A 17,494-nucleotide genomic window follows, 5' to 3' on the forward strand; every position below is an offset into this window, starting at 1 on the left:
ACTGGTAGAACAATTACAAATAGTTACAAAAATATTAACATCATATAAAGTACATGTAGCAATTTTTTACTTAATGATCAGTATTTAATTCATAGAAGCACTTTTAATTGAGTAATAATAGCCAACTATAATTTTCACTTTTTTACCTGCTGCAATGAAATAAATGTACATAAGTATATAGACATAATTACATATACACATATGGAATTCAACCTACAAAACTCAACAATAATTTTAAAGAGATCTTTGGATCTATCATGCAAGCTTGGTTACAGGGACAGAAGTTAAAACCTGAGAAATACTAGACATGGCCCCCAAAATATTAGTAAATCTTGATAATAATAAATTAAGAATAAAAAATTACTGGATTATCTTGCCCAATTTTGAAATGTCAATAACTATATCAAGTGTTGTGACAGAAAACAAAGCAAATTTTTCTGAGACTGAATCCTATTTTTGGTTATCCCTGGGGAAAGATGAGGAGTTAGAGAATAAAGGGGGCCTCCTAAGTGTCACTTAGGAATGCAAAAAAAATATCCCAAAAAATAGTAAGCAAGACCAAGGTAAGAAAGGTCCTAAACAAAATATTCAACTTAATGTTTAAAGTTTTAAGTTTTATAAAACTATGCACAGCATGTTATTTCTTTCAAATAAAAGGGGGGAAGTAATAATAATTGGGAACTGTGGCAATAATTAATAAAAATAGAAAATTAGACTCTTCAAAGGGAGTTAGTAAATTTCCCTTTGTATTATTCTACTTGAATTGTTTAATAACTCAATACAATAGATCCTCAATGGAAAAGAAAGACAAATATATTTAAAAAGCTGCTAAGATTGACTACATATAATTATTAGTAAGCTCAGAAAGTCAAAATGAAAATAGCCTCTATTATATGGAGTTCTAAAGTCAATAATCATTCTTTACCTTTGAATTTTTCTGTCAAAATTGTGAACTAATGAGCTATATAGGGTATTGGTTTTTCTTTACCACTACCATTTTCATTTAAGTTCATTATGCACCAGCAACTTAAATCAAAGTGAGCTGATGTAAAGAAACTTTTATTGTGATATAAATTAATTTTATTCTAGAAAGAATTTGTCACAATATAAAGATAATATGCTTAAAATGCATAACTAACATCAAACTCAAGGCAAGAAAAACTTGGGAACTGAAGAGATAGTACAGCATGTAGGTCCATACTCAAACCCTAACCCTCACCCTAACCTTGCATGGAACTGACTCTGGTTTGATCCACAATAGGCCATACGGTATCCCCAAGCACTGCCAGAAATGATGCCTGAGTTTGGAGCCAAGATTAAGCCATGAACATCAGCAGGTGTTGATCCTCCTCTTCCAGAAAGCTTAAGACACATTTAAAAATAAAATCCTGGCAGAAGATAAGAATATCCATTACCACAATTATTCTACTTCATATTAGAGATCTTAGTTAAAGCAGTTAAAGCAAAGATTTAAATTTTTAATTGAGAAAAAATGTAAAATTATGACTTTTTGTAGAGCAGAAAATGATAAAGATCCCGAAACAATGAGCATATAAAGTATTAGGGTGCAAAATAAATATACAAAAATGTATTGTATTTTTATATGCATGTAATAAGCAAATTATCCTCATAAGTTAAAAAATTAAGTGCCTGTAAATCAATGAAAGAGAGGGAAAGATAAATAAGTAATGATGCTCTAAGGATTAATGCAATCATGTAATTCACTGCAACATAGATAGAAATGAAAGATATATTAAATAAAGTAAGCCAGAAGAAGAAATATAAGTACAGGATATTACTTACATCTAGTATTTAGAATAACTTTATGTAGGAATCAGTGGGGCTTGCCTAAAACAGTCTTGGCCCAAGTATAGTGAGGAGAAGGAAAAAATAGTGTAAAGGAAAGAAAGACAGATGTGAAATAAAGGGGGACATGGGTGAAGAGAATCTAGGGTACATTTGGTGGTATTAATGACAGACAGAACTCTATTTCTAAACCATGGAGTCAACAACACTGAACATGAGGTCCAAATGGTGCCTATTATGATGGCAGGCTGGGCCTAGGGAGTATGGGATTGACTGGAAAATTTAGTGGATGGACTTTGACACAATGGTGAGATTGGTATTAAAAACACGGTGTTTGACAAAATCCAACATTCTTTCATGTTAAAGACACTCAGCAAAATAGGGTTAGAAGGCACCTTCCTTAAGATAGTTACAGCTATTTATGAAAAGCCTACAGCCAACATTATACTTAATGGCGAGAAACTAGAAGCATTCCCACTAAGGTCAGGAACTAGGCAAGGCTGTCCACTCTCTCCACTCTTATTCAATATAACCTTAGAAGTCCTAGCAATAGCAATCCAACAAGAGAAGGGAATCAAAGGAATTCAAGTAGGGAAAGAGGAACACAAGCTAGCTCTATTTGCTGACGATATGATGATATACATCAAAAACCCTAAAGAGTCCACAGAAAAACTCCTAGAAACAATCAACCAATACAGCAAAGTGGCTGGATACAAAGTCAATACATAAAAGACAGTAGCGTTTTTATATACAAACAATGAAGTTGAGGAGAGAGAGATTAAAAATACAATCCCATTTAAGATAGTATCAAAAAATATCAAATATCTAGGAATCAACCTTACAAGAGAAGTGAAAGACCTATACCAGGGAAACTTCAAAACACTTCAGAAAGAAATTGAAGACGATCTAAAGAAATGGAAGAACATCCCATCCTCATGGATAGGTAGAATTAACATAGTCAAAATGACTATCTTACCCAAACTGCTATATAGATTTAATGCAATCCCTATCCAAATCCAGACACAATTCTTTAAAGAAATAGAACAATCAATTACAAAATTCATCTGGAACCACAAAAGACCCAGGATAGCCAAACACATACTGAAAAATGAGAAGTTGGGAGGCATCTCCTTACCTAATTTGAAACGATACTATAAAGCCATAGTAATTAAAACAGCATGGTACTGGAACAGAGACAGGACCTCAGACCAGTGGATCAGAACAGAATTCCCAGACATAAACCCCCAGATATACAGCCAACTAATATTTGATAAAAGAGGCAAGAATATGAAATGGAACAAAGAAAGCCTATTCAACAAATGGTGTTGGTACAACTGGAAACTCACATGTACGAAAGTTAAAATCGACCCATATCTCACTCCTTATACAAAAGTCAACTCAAAATGAATCAAAGACCTGGAAATCAGACCTAAATCTATAAAGTTTATCGAGAATAAAATAGGCAGAACACTCGAAGACCTTTATATCAAAAGGGTCTTTGAGAATGGAGCACCAATGGCAAGAACGTTAGCATCAAATATAAACAAATGGGACTACATCAAACTAAAAAGCTTCTGCATGGCAAAAGAAACCCTACTTAACGCAAGAAGACAGCTGACAGAATGGGAAAAAATCTTTTCATTTGACATATCAGATAAAGGGCTGATATCTAGAACATACAAAACGCTCAGAAAGCTGAGCCCCTCAAAACCAAATAAAGCCATAAAAAAATGGGGAGATGAAATGAATAGACACTTCTCTGAGGAAGACAGAAGGATGGCCAACAAACACATGAAAACATGCTCACCTTCACTCATCATCAGGGAGATCCAAATCAAGACAACAATGAGATACCACCTCACACCAGTGAGGTTGGCTCACATCAAAAATAATGGAAACAACCTTTGTTGGCGAGGATGCGGTATGAAAGGAACTCTCATCCACTGCTGGTGGGAATGCCCCCTAGTCCAACATCTATGGAGAAAAGTCTGGAGAGTGCTCAAAGAACTCAGAATTGAACTGCCATTTGACCCAGCAATTTCTCTCCTAGGCATATACCCCCAAGATGGAAGGACATTCATTCCAAAATACGTATGCACCCCACTATTTATTGCAGCACTCAGTATAATAGCCAAATCTTGGAACCAACCTCGATGTCCAACAACAGATGAATGGATCATTAAGATGTGGTACATATATACAATGGAATATTACATGGCAGTCAGAAATGATACAATCACAGACTTTGCAGCAACGTGGATGGACCTAGATCATGTTATGTTAAACGAAGTAAGTCAGAAGACAAAAGAAAAACACAGAATGGTAGCACTATTCTGAAACACCTAGAACACATATTTTATACACAACTAATACTTAACAATCAAATAACAGGGTTTAACATGGTAGAAACTCCGAACACTGTAATAGTCAACATATAAGTGGGAGCAGTGTCCAAAATACATGAAAAAGGAATAATGCAAATTTTTGATTACACAATATACCATAAAGAAAACAATAACAACAGAAACGGCAGCATAGAGAGAACAGGTATGTAATCAGACTTCTACAACAAAGGCCCACAATAATCCTTTGGAGTTCGTATACAGGAACACAAGTATAGAACACCAAGGGAAATCACGGACTGCAATGGCAACATACCATAACACTACCTTTTAATGCCTTTATCTTACTATATTTTAAATAACCTCTCAGCTTTTCTGTCCACAGGTGCCCTTGGATACAAAGGGCGGACAAACTAAGGTGGCAACTCGGGATACCACACGGGATACCAACCTTGCATGCACTACGAGATGGCCACGAGAAAACTCTTTAACATACACTTTATCTCTAGGTAATACCTCCATTTAGGAATTGAAGCACGTGATCAGTCAGACCATCGAAGCAGTATCTGAGACGTACAGACTTAAACCACAGGCTCTATTCTTCGAACACTTTTAATCAAACCAGCATTCCCTTGCTATTCTCTCCTCTCTTCTCACTACTTTTTTTTTTCTCTATTCTGCTCATTACTTTTTTCCCTTTCTCTTCCCCTTTTCTCTCTAAAGGTATTTTCTCTTTTCTCTTCCTTCATACCCTTCCCATATACCTTCCCCTTTCTCCCCTCCGGAAATCCAACTATCCCTTTACCCCTCAATCCCATCCAGATCTCCCACCATATTAAAACTCTTCACCCTCAGTCCTTATTCTATTAGGCATCAAGATCGACCTCCTACCCAACGAACCAGTACCCTGCACCCAGGCGAGGGGACACCCAGATAAACCCACACCTCGTCTCCTGAAAGAAAAGACAGCCAACTCCCCTGTAGACTCATGCTGCGAGGCCCTCCCTACTAACTCTCCCTAACGTGGACTGTTCCTTGAAACTGGGCCTAGGTCCAAAAGTATCCCCAAAGCAAGAACTCTTCCAAGACCTCCCTGCCGCAAATTTTTACCAATCTGAAGAAGGTCAGGGGATGTGATAGGAAGATGCCTGGGAACCCACACACCACAAGAAAAACCCAAAAGACAATGGGAAAAACTGTACTTCCAACATAGGCATAAAACCTGTAATACACCACCTCTTTACCTGCTCTCCCCCAAATATAAGGTAGTCCTCTGCACCACTTTGGTTCCTTAAAAACTTCGCTAACTTATTTTCTTTTTTTTTCTTTTTTTCTTGTTTTCTTTTTTTGTTTGTTTTTTGTTTTTGTTTTGTTTTGTTTTTAATTTATTTATTTATCTTTTTTAAATGATTGTCCTACATATATATTGGTGAGCACATACATTTTTAATTCCCTTTTCTTCTTCTTCTTCTTCTTCTTCTTCTTCTTTTCTTTTTTTCCCCTCGTTTTTGGGTATGTGACCTGTTTCGGTTATCCCATCATTCCACCCACAAATATACAGACATTATAATGTAGCACCACTTCCCCCTGCAAAGGCACACTAAGTAAAGGGGAAATCTTACATATAAAAAAAAAAGAGCTCCTATCTACTAGAGATAGGAACTCATAGTTGTTTACAATATAGGGATATCTCCTGCCTTGAAAATATGTCATGTGGAATCAACTTAGACCTCAGGTGATTAGATACCATTCATTCAGCCTTGAACCCTTGATCCCTGACATAGAAATGGCACAGCTCTTCACAACAGCTGCAGGAAACAAACTTTATCCGGGACAGCCTTGATACGGCGGGACTAACAACAAGGCCCAGCTCTAACATGTTATCCTGACAACGAGGAAAATGCGAACATCTTGACCTTAGAGCAGATTAGCCTACCTTACCAACTAACGACAAGACAAAACCAGAAGTCTTGGCACCCTTTGGTAAGTCCAAAAACCAAGATCGGGATTTGCAGATGACTGGCTGCAAGAACCATGACCAGACTCTATACATCTTGGGACCAATAAAAAAGCCCTAGTTTAGGGCTTGAACTATGACCTGTACAATAATCATGATCCCCAGTCCCAAAGGTCCGGCAGAGACAATTGTAACGGAATGGGGCTTTTGGAAGCACAAAGAAAGTCGCTATCCTAGGTGCCACCCTAGGTTCAGTGCAAAGACCAAGATTACCAACCACAGAAGATGGATTAAAATGATACTGAGGTAACAGAACCTCTAGAACCACAAAGACTGACTTCATCATAAGTCCCACCTCAGGATCTGTGCAGATACTGAGACCTCTAAACATAGAGCAGAAGTCTTCCACACACCAAAAAAAAAAAAAAAAAAAACCACCACAACAACAAAAAAGACACCATCGGGAAAGTAAGGGATCCTGATCATGAGCAAAGTCTAGAGTTGATCCCATGACAGTATGCTCCAAGGACGGAGAAACCCCGTATCTCTTAGGCCAAGTGAATTCCTTTTCGAATGACCCCAATATTTACTGTGCCAGGGCAGGAGGGAAAAAACAAATACAAAAAGCACAAAATTTTGGTTATTTTTATATAAATATATATTATCTTCATTTATTATTGTTATTATTTTTGATTTATTTATCTATTTTGGTCGATTTTTCTGTTTGGGTGCGATTATTAAAAGTGTTGTCCCCAATTATACTTATTTTTTTTCTTTCTTCTTTTCTTCTCTTTCGTTATGTGCTATACCATGTTTCTCAATTCAAGACCATGGTGTGATTTTTGTTTGTCTGTTTTAGTTTTTGTTTTTGTTTTTTTTCTGTTGGTTTGTTTGTTTTGTCTGTTCTTTGAGGTGCTTATCGATATAGCTGGAGCCCTCACTGGATATTTGATACTTCTTTTGGTACTAGTGGAGTGTTTCACCTTCTTTTTCTCCATCTCCCAAATTGATGATGAGAGCCTTTAGAAGGACTCCGCCCATTTTCGGGGTATTAGATTCTTACCCCAGTTTATTACTTTTCTCTTTTTCAAACAAAGCCATGCAACTTGAACTAACTAGTCCTGCCTCCAGTTAGAGGGGGAAATAAGGGAGGCATCAAGACCAAACAGGTGCAAGACTACTAAGTAGTGGGTTGGATACAGAGGGGACCACATATTCTAGCCGCCCTGGGGTGAGGGAAAAGGAAATGGGAGGTAGGACAGAAACGGAGGTGTAGGGAGGACAATTTGGCGATGGGAATCCCCCCTGATTTTATGTAAATATGTACCTAAAGTATTATTGTCAACAATATGTATGCCACTATGATCAAAATAAAAATATATATATAGTAAAAAAAAACACGGTGTCTAAAACTCAACTGTAATTAACATTGTAAATCATAATGCTTTAAATAAAAAGATAAAATAAAATAAAATGATGGGAGATATTTTTTCATTATATTTTACATTCAGATATACTATAAAGCTATAGTAATAAAAACAGTGTTTCAGTGAAATAATAGCAGATACTCAGGACACAAAAACATTATAGTAAATCTAGAAAATAATCTTTCCGTATTCAGTTAATATACAACAGAGGAATCAAGATCAAGGTTTACATAAAAAATAATGAAATTAGATCACTATGACAATGTATAAACAGTTAACTCCAGTTTGCATAAAGAATTACATAAAAGACCTATATTCATAAAATATACTTAAGAAAACACTTCAATATATTTATTTTATTGTCATCTCTAGTCATTCAATTTCATTTGCAAGGAAAAAAATAAAAATATATAAATAGGATAACAAAAAATGTGAAAGAAATTCTCTAAACCAAATAGTTGTTTACCTTGGAATGGGCAAAAGATCTAATATATAAGATATAAAAATCACAAAACTTAACAACAAAAATGACTCCACCGAAGACATAAGGGAAAGTTGCTCCTGGAGCTTCCCCATGGATAGGATGTTTTCTATGTATGGGGATGACCCAGGTTCAGTTCCCCACGGGTCTTCTGGAGTGATCACTGGAGTGTAGAAGCAAGAATAATACCCCAACACTGTCTGGCATGGTAAAATAACCAATAATTAAAAAAAACTAATAATAAACAGCTAAACACATGCTTCTCAAAACATGCAGATGGATATCCAGAAAGTTACATAAATAAAATTCTCAACTCTATTACCTTGAAAAACAAATCAAAACAACAATGCTAATAAAAACGGTCTGTATCTAAAAGACTAAATTATATATACTTGTTGAGATGCCAAGAGAAAAGAAACCTCATTCACTATTTGGTGGGAATGTAAACTGGTTAAGCTTGCAACCAGGAAAGTAGTATGAAAATTTCTTAACAATTTAAAATAAAACTCCCATATAATCCAAAATTTTTCTGCTGATAACTATTCCCGAGCACAAAATATAGTCAGACTACATATGTACAGCTATTTTTAGGCAGCACTCTTTTTAATAACTATGATCTTAAAATAGATGCTTAAAAGTATGAGTAGTAAAGAAACCCCTGAATAGAGCAATATAGTAGTAGACAACTACTCTTCTAAAAGAAAAAAGATTTGACAAAGTGGCCAAAAAGGAGCCTAGTGATCTTTCTCAGGAAACATATATATATATATATATATAATAAAATATAATATATATATACATATATATATATCTTTCATTCTAAAGGCACTCTGAAGCAAAGAGAATGTGAAAAACTTTGGAAGAGGATTTCTACTTGGGAAAAAGTATTAAGTGACATAGAATGTGGGTGTAATCAATGAGATGTAAAAGAGTGAAGAGCTTCAAAAGAGTTGGCTACGTTGGCTAGAAGGCCCAAATGGATGCTGGGAGCAGAAGACAAATGGGGCTGGTGGCAGAAACCCACATAAGGGGCAAAGAAACTGTGGTGAAAAGGTTGTGTTACCTCCCATCAGTTTTCAGCTATTCAACAAACAAAACCTAGAAGGACTGCTCCTGCACCAAAGGCCAAGGTTTCTGACACTAGGTGGTGCTAGGAAACCACACACACACACACACACACACACACACACACACACACACACACACACACACACAAACTAGCGCCTTTCCCTCTCCCAAATCTTTAAACTGGGGGACAATATTTTCTAAATACTCTGTCCTCTTTTAAGCTAAACTCAAGTACTAAAGTAAAAAGGCCAGGGTGAAGCACTAAGGACTACAAGACCAGAAACTTGTTCAGTCATTAAAACACATCATAGTGGTGAATCAAGGCTGTAGAAGCCTGCCACACTCCAAAACTAAAGAAAATAGTCCAGAAAGCATGATCAGAGCTAACAGCCATTTATACTCTCCAAGAAAAAGGTATTAGAGACACCAGGATGGAGATGTTTAATGAGTTCAAAGAAGCAATGGTACAGGCAATCAATAAAGCACATAAGCTTATGACAGGAGGCATAAGATTGCATCAGCATTAGAGTGACAGCATCTGAGGAATAAATCAGGGACCTCAATGACAACACAGGAAATTTCCTGGAAAAAAAAAAGGTGGCAAAAAGTCTGAAGAAAAAGAAATAAAATATAAAATTATGACATGAGTTTAATCATTCTATGAGTCTCTTAGAAATAGGAAGTAGATTCCTAAGATGTGAGGTAAACAAAGAACTGTCCAAATAAATTATAAATAAGAACTTCCCAGAGTTGAGGAGTGCATGCACCCAGATTCAAGAAGCTCAACGAATTCCAGCCAAAATAAATGCAAAATGAAAACTCGAAGGAACATCTGGATCAAAATGACAACAGCCAAGCAAGATAAAATAACTTTATATACAAAGTAACTACTATGAGATTCATAGCATAAATAAGACCCTTTATGCAGCTTGTTAGCAGATGAATTTTTGAATTAAAAAAATCATTACTACCCTCTTAGTAGTAAATGCAGAAGCATTTATACTCCATCTGTTTCTTCAATTCTTCCTTCTTTTTTGCTAAAATGGGCAATAGAGATGATCAGTCGTTAACTCCTGTTCCGCTTCTTCTCTTTCTTGTATGGATGGTTCCTTTCTTTTGATCTATCATTAACTTTTCCTCCAATTCAGACATGGTCTCAAAAAGTGAATTTCTTTTGAGCTTTTGTCTTTTGCTTTGCCTACTATTTCTTTCCCTTTTGGTCTGTTACATCTATCTGTGTAAGAATCAAAGTCCCCTGGGTCTAGGACCAGGGTGGTCCCAAGTCTCCAGTAAAGTCACTGTAAAATATTTTAACACTCTATAACTTCCCCATAAACAGAAGGTGTTAGTCCAAAGATAAAATAGCAACATGCACCTTCTAAAGGGCAAGATCCTCCCTGTTCAGCTGAAATAGAGGAACTAGGTGGGTACAAATGTCCCACCAGATAAGGACATGTTCCACTAGACAAGGACCCAAACACAAAGTTGATTCAACAATAAGTTGGGACATCAACGCTGAGCATGATGAGATTTCTGTTCAAGTGGCTGAAATTCTTGCGTTATTGTATTAACCAATAAAATGCTTGAGTTGTTGAAGCCTGTAAGTATCTATTTAAACTGCTTGAAGATTTAACTCAGGGCCCTGATCACCTCCTCTGGCTGGATGGTACTGGGACCTCGGCTAGCCAAAGAAGCTCCCTTTTGCATCCTGCATTATTGGAGGTGATCTCTGACTCTCAGTGCCTACTCGGGTGGTCAGCTCGGACCCTAACATCTGTTGTTCCTTTGATAACTTTATTGGTTAGATTCTTCTTTGTATTGACAAGATTTGAAGAGTGTATGTCTACCACCTCCTCATCCTTCTCTTTCTCTACACTTTCATTCTGAACCATGGCTGCAAGAACCATAAGTCTTGTTTTATTTCCTCCTAATGTACAAGGACATCTACTTGATTTTTATCATTAAGTAGTTCTAAATTCAACTTAAGACTCTCCATAATCATCAATACCATTCTTCATCATTTTGGTTTTGGTGCCCTCCTACTGCTGCAGTTTATTCTCCTTTACTAATGTCTTCATTTCTAGAAGATAAACTAGTTTCTCTTCTACTTTTAGCTAAATGTGTTCTTGATTGTGTCCTTTCCTTCCTTTAAAACATTTTTCATGAGATTTGTGTCCTTTCAATCCTCCAATACTGTATGGTTCTGGGAATCGCCTCTGGACCCATTTCAGCACCAACTTAAATTTATAACTACTCTGATGGTGCAGGATGCCACCTACTATTGTTAAGTTTTAGATTCTTTCTTGATTTGCATTTTACTCATGAACATTCTGATTTTTATTATTTCTTACCATCTACTATCTTTTAGTTTTGATTTCTTTTTTTCCTAATTCCTTTAGAACAGGCTTAATTTGTTTGTTTGTTTGTTTTTTGGAACACACCCAGTAATGCTCAGGATTGCTCCTGGATTTCCACTCACAAAAACTGATATCAGGGAGTGAAATCACGTTGGCCACATGCAAGGTTGCCCACTCTTTTGCTCTTGCCCCATGCTCAGCCTTTTATTTGTTATGCTTTTGTCTTTGGAAATATGCTTACATTAATTTATACTTCAATCTTAGTACTACTTTTACTCCATAGCAGTGATTAAGGTGCTATGTCTTTATTTTCACTACTCTCTGGAGTTGGGTTTTTTTTTTTTACTTTATTTATCAGGATTGTGTAATTCATTCACAAATTTTTGGAGCTTCCCTTTCTACTTATTTTGATGGTTTTAGTTTTCATACAGTTGTGAGGTAAAATAATATTACTTCATATGATATAAACTGAATTTGATATTATTTAAATCTAGATAAACTCTTTGAGACTTGTTGTTTGTTCCAATGTATGATCTATTCTTACACACCCTGTGAGCATTGAGAATAATTTGTCTTATGAATTATGCTATGTAATTCTTTGTTCCTATCTAACACTTTTGTCTTGTTCTATATGTTATTTTTAGGATTGTTTAACCTTAGTGAATTTCTAATAATCTGGCTGTCTATGTGTGTTGGGCATAAAACTAACTCCCTTAGATTGTTGATATCTGAGATGCTCAAAGTGCTTCCTTTATTGTTTTTATGACTAACTGTATTGTTCATCAGAATCAAGCATGGTATCTTCATTGCAACCATATCATTGATGTTCCCTTTCTTATGATTGAGTCATGAAGCTATTTAATGTTTAATGCTATTTACAAATACATTATGCTACTACACATATTAAATCTTATTTACACTCTGTAAAAATTACCTCAACTTATATTCAAATAATTTTATTTGCCATACTTTTATTATTTCTTCAAATTAAAATATTCTTCTATTTTTCTTATAATTCTAACCACTCCTTAGCTATAAGATAATAATTTACCCTGCAATTATTTGTCAAAATTTCTATACACTTTTATGTTTTATATGTTTAATTTTCAATAACTCCAAAGTATAGCTCTCTAAATACAATATTGTAGTAATGTAGGAAACCTTCTTTATATGTCAGTTCTATTTTCCTCTTAAACACATATTATCATGGTGAGTGTTCTACATGAGCTGAAGAGAAATATATGTTTGCTTTTTTTAAATTTCCATGAGCAACTAATTGCCAGAACAATGTTTCACAGTATTCTTCAGTTTTATTTACTCACTTTTAATGATGTTAAGTTTTATATAATTTTTCTCCGTTTGTCTTGGTATTGGAGAGTGGAGTTTTACAATCCTAACCAAAATTCCAAATACACCTTGATATAATTAAGTGTTTTCAGCTATTGACTCATTTAGAGCCTGTGTTGTTATGCAAGGTCTTATTTTAACTTGATGAAACTAGCTTTTTGTTTGTTTGTTTTTGTTTTTGTTTTCAGGCCACACCGGTGATGCTCAGGGGTTACTTCTGCCTATGCGCTCAGAAATCACTCCTGTCTTGGGGGACCATCTGGAATGTCACAGGATTGAACCGCGGTCCATCCTAGGTTAGCATATGCAAGGCAAATGTCCTACCGCTTTCACCACCACTCCAGCCCCATGCTTATTCTTTTGTCATTTTTTAAGTTTATATAATACTGATTTACAAGTGAGAAAGAAAAAGATTAAGAGAGAAAGAAAAAAGATTAAGAGAAAGAAAAAGATTCAAATTAAAAAAGAAAGAAAAGAAAAGAAAAGAAAAAAAAGAAAGTACAGCAACAAGAAAAATTGTGAAAATTATTGCATCTGGCAATAACTTGAGGTCATGAAGTCATTGTCATCGGGTTTAGTAAACTCATGTTTCGAGTCGATCATTTTGTTACTTTTGTTATTTCTGATTATTAGGTAGCTTCAAACGTGCATTAGCATTTAAATTGGTGTGTTCCTACAGGAACGACAGTAGTAAAAATATTGGAGCTTCCACTACAGTTGTGAAGCCACAAATGCAGCCACAAAGTCCAGGAATTCCAAGTACTAGTATTGTTACTGTGGCTTTTCTGGGGCATAGTTTCAAGTGCCAGGGTTTACAGAAGTATGTAAAGGTGGGTCAAGGGTGCCTGCACTATCTCCAAAAGCATCCCAGTGATGTAAGCCTAAAGTTCACCATACTGGAAGTTTAGGTCAAACTGGTGTCTTTTCAAAGAATGATAGATGAGTGGTGAAGTTGGGCCATTGGCAAGTGGTGACTGTGGGTGATGGGTGCAGCAGAGAGGGCTTCATCAGGGCGGGCACTTGGCTACCCTCTACTCCCAAGATTGTTGGCTTTCAGTCGCATGGCTGGTGTACCTATAATTTTTCACAGTTTTGTTTACATCACTTTTGAGTGCAGAGTGAGTCTATGAGCTGGCCAAATACAGACATAGATTGCATTTGTGGGTGTAGTTTTAGCTACTAGGTCTTCCAAAAGCATGAAAAGTCAGAGGAGGGTGCCTGTACAAAAGCCTAAAATGACCTCAACGATGATGTCAGGTCAAATAAGAGCATATCTCGAGTTTTGGTCAGATTAGTGTCTACAGAGATCTGCTTATCTTTTTTTATTAATTTACTTTAATTAATACCATTATGGATGTTAATGATGATTATATTTTAATCATTTTGCATTCCCATTATGATTAAATATATTTTAATTGTTTAATATTTAACATAGTTTGCCTGCATAACATTTTAACTTTGCCCCTACAGAGTGGTTTTATTATAGTTGATGAATTTCCATTTGGTATATTATAGTTCTTTTTTGGTTTTTGGGCCACACCCAGTGATGCTCAGGGGTTATTCCTGGCTATGCTTTCAAAAATCATTCCTGGTTTAAGGGATCATACGGGATACTGCGGGATCAAACCATAGTCTGCCCTAGGTTAGCATGTGCAAGGCAAACACCCTACTGCTTGAGCCACCATTCCGGCCCCTACAGTTCTTTATTTTTTTTTTTTTTGGTTTTTGGGCCACACCCGGCGGTGCTCAGGGGTTACTCCTGGCTGTCTACTCAGAAATAGCTCCTGGCAGGCACGGGGGACCATATGGGACACCGGGATTCGAACCAACCACCTTTGGTCCTGGATTGGCTGCTTGCAAGGCAAACGCCGCTGTGCTATCTCTCCGGGCCCCAGTTCTTTATATTTTAATTGAAAATGTTAGTAGTATACAATCTGTAAATGGTACAAATAATTCCTGTGCTACTTTCACCTAATTATCTGAATGATAATATTTTCCAGAAATTATAATATGGTTGTCACAAATAGGAAAGTGACAATGTAACAGTGATAAAATAATATTTTATTCTATTAGTTTCACATATTTATTTGAGGTATGTAATTTAAAATTTATAAAACCTCAAAATTATTATACTGATTTTAAAAACTATAACACACTGTACAAAAATTATAAGACTATGTTGAGATTATGAAGCTAGGTGACTAAGCTACAACTTTGTTATTTCTGACAATATAAATATTAAAACTCCCTTGGAAATTAACATAAGTTCATGCCTTTCACTGGAAAAGGTAAATGAAGCCCTATAGGTCTAGGATATCACTGGTATATTCCTGATGACCTCCACCTTCCATAGACATAATGAGCAATTAATAATCAATCAAAATGTTGACGTGTCCATCCCCCTAGATGAGTGTCACTGGGAGTGTAAACTGGGCTACTTGAAAGTTACTTGACTAAATCTATCCCCCAATTAAAAAAATGCTTAACATACTGACATTACATAGAATTTAATTCATGAAAGGTGATAGAATTTTTAAGAAGCAGAAATAAACACTCATAGTCGTATATAGAAATTCAGATTCAAATCAAGGAATAAACAAAACAAAATATAATTCCATGTTAAAAAATACTACTTTTCTTGGGCACCAGTTGCTCTTTGTGACTTGATAAAGTATAGAACAAATACAAAGTGAATTACTATCACAGCCATTTGAAAAGATGAATCAGTAAAGTTTACTAATATATGGAAGGATCTGGAAAGTATTATTCTAAGAGAAGTGAGTCAGAGGGAGGACAGACACAGCATGGTCACACTCATTTGGTATATATAAAGAAACACTGTAGAAGAATCATGCCCAAAGAAAATAAAAACAAATGCAAGGAATATAAGAAGCTTATCATAGTTGGGAGAACTGGAGTAAAAAAAGGAGAAAAAGGAAGGGACAAATAGGAGGGATTAGAAGTCATTTTGGATGACAACTGGGTGTTGAATAGAGGCATAACTTCTATGTGCATGATATACTTTAATAAAAGTCAAAAACCATGGTGCCTAAAAGGAAAAATATAAAAATGACTGGAGGTCAAAGGAATGCAGCAACAGGGTGCAGAGAAAGGACATCAATCAAATGAGTGGTTCTTAGTTACTGTACACCTGAAACACAATTTTTAATTGTTCGGTAACTTGGTAATTCGTGGTGGTTCAATGCATTTTTAAAAACAAAAAATACTATTTTCATGGTGGTATTTGTCCTGGTCATCAATTAGACTGAATTTTTAAGATTGCTACTTCATCCAGTAACTGAAATAATTAGTGTGTTCTTAATAAAGCGAACTTTTTTTTAGTAAATGATTTCTTAGTAATACCTTGATTATGATCAGCTACTTAAAATATTGGAAATATTTTTTTAAAGTCCTTCTGACAGCTGCTTTCACCTCTTTGCTCTTTAGACTATAGATGAGGGGGTTTACTAAGGGAGTGACCACACTGTATTGGACGGAGGTGATCATCTCCACTGGAGAGCCTGAGGCTGATATAAAATAACGAAGGAAGGCCGAGCCATAAAACAGCAGCACTGCAGTGAGGTGGGAAGAGCAGGTAGAGAAAGTCCTGCCTTTCCCCGAGGAGGAGCTGATATTCAGTATGGTAGAGATAATGAGAGTATATGAGAAAACAATCAGGAAACACGTAACGAATCCATGGAACAGGGCTGAACAGAGTAAAACTGTAAAATTAGTGGAGACATCAGAGCAGGAGAGAGGAAAGAGAGAGGGCAACTCACAGCAGTAATGTGGAATGAATTGGTCTTCACAGAAATCCAAACTCATAGCTAAAAGGATGTTGAGGAGGGCATCGAAAAAGCCCAGGCTCCAGGCACCCAACGCTAACCCCTTACAGAGATTATTGCTCATCTTCTGACCATAGAGCAGAGGGTGGCAGATGGCAACATAGCGGTCATAGGCCATCACCGAGAGCAAGGAGGCCTCGGTTCCCCCGGTATCAAAAACAAAAAAGACTTGAGCCAGGCATCCCTGGACAGAAATGGTCTTCTTCTCAGACAGGAGGTTCTCCAGCAACTTGGGCACTGTGGCTGAAGAGAAACAAAGGTCCAGGAAAGAGAGGTGGCTCAAGAAGAAGTACATGGGCGTGTGGAGATGGGGGTCAGTGCTGATCACCACCAGCATTAGCAGGTTTCCCAGAAGTGTCTGGATGTAAATCAGTAGGAACAAGACAAAGAGCAGAATCTGAACATTGCGATTAGAAGAAAGCCCAAGCAGGATGAACTCGGTGATGGTGGTGTGATTTTCCAAGGCCATTTTGAGAGTTCTTTATTCCCCTGGAATAAGAACAAAAAGTAGACTTAGGTTTCAAATGTCACCTGCCAATATGTTGAGATATCTCCTCTCCTAGTATGTTCATTTTCTATCAATTCATTTCTCTATCTTTTTTTCCATCTCCACACATTTTTGTTCCCATGCCTAATTTACAAGTTGCCAGTCTATATTACCAGTTATGACATTTTGATCGATAGTTGTTCTAATCTAAAATATGATTTCTGCTTTCTCACTTCATCTCTTGTTTTTAATGGATCCCATGCCTTTTGTTTCTTTAGTTGTAGACAATAATAGCGATGCTCAATGGATACTGCTGGCTTTGTACTCAAGAACAACACTGGTGATACTCAGAGGGCCATATTGAAAGCTAATGATCT

At 36.2% G+C, this 17,494-nt stretch overlaps 1 protein-coding gene across 1 annotated transcript; it reads right to left on the reverse strand.

Moving 5' to 3' along the window:
* Window positions 1-16,163: 16,163 nt before the first annotated feature.
* On the reverse strand, window positions 16,164-17,099 carry LOC126022345 (olfactory receptor 8S1-like). Its single transcript, XM_049783230.1, has one exon. It carries the CDS (start codon window positions 17,097-17,099, stop codon window positions 16,164-16,166), a length of 936 nt encoding a protein of 311 aa, XP_049639187.1.
* Between the last annotated feature and the right edge of the window lie 395 nt (window positions 17,100-17,494).

The sequence above is a fragment of the Suncus etruscus genome, chromosome 11 (genome assembly GCF_024139225.1).
Source record: "Suncus etruscus isolate mSunEtr1 chromosome 11, mSunEtr1.pri.cur, whole genome shotgun sequence".
NCBI classification, from domain to species: Eukaryota; Metazoa; Chordata; class Mammalia; order Eulipotyphla; family Soricidae; genus Suncus; species Suncus etruscus.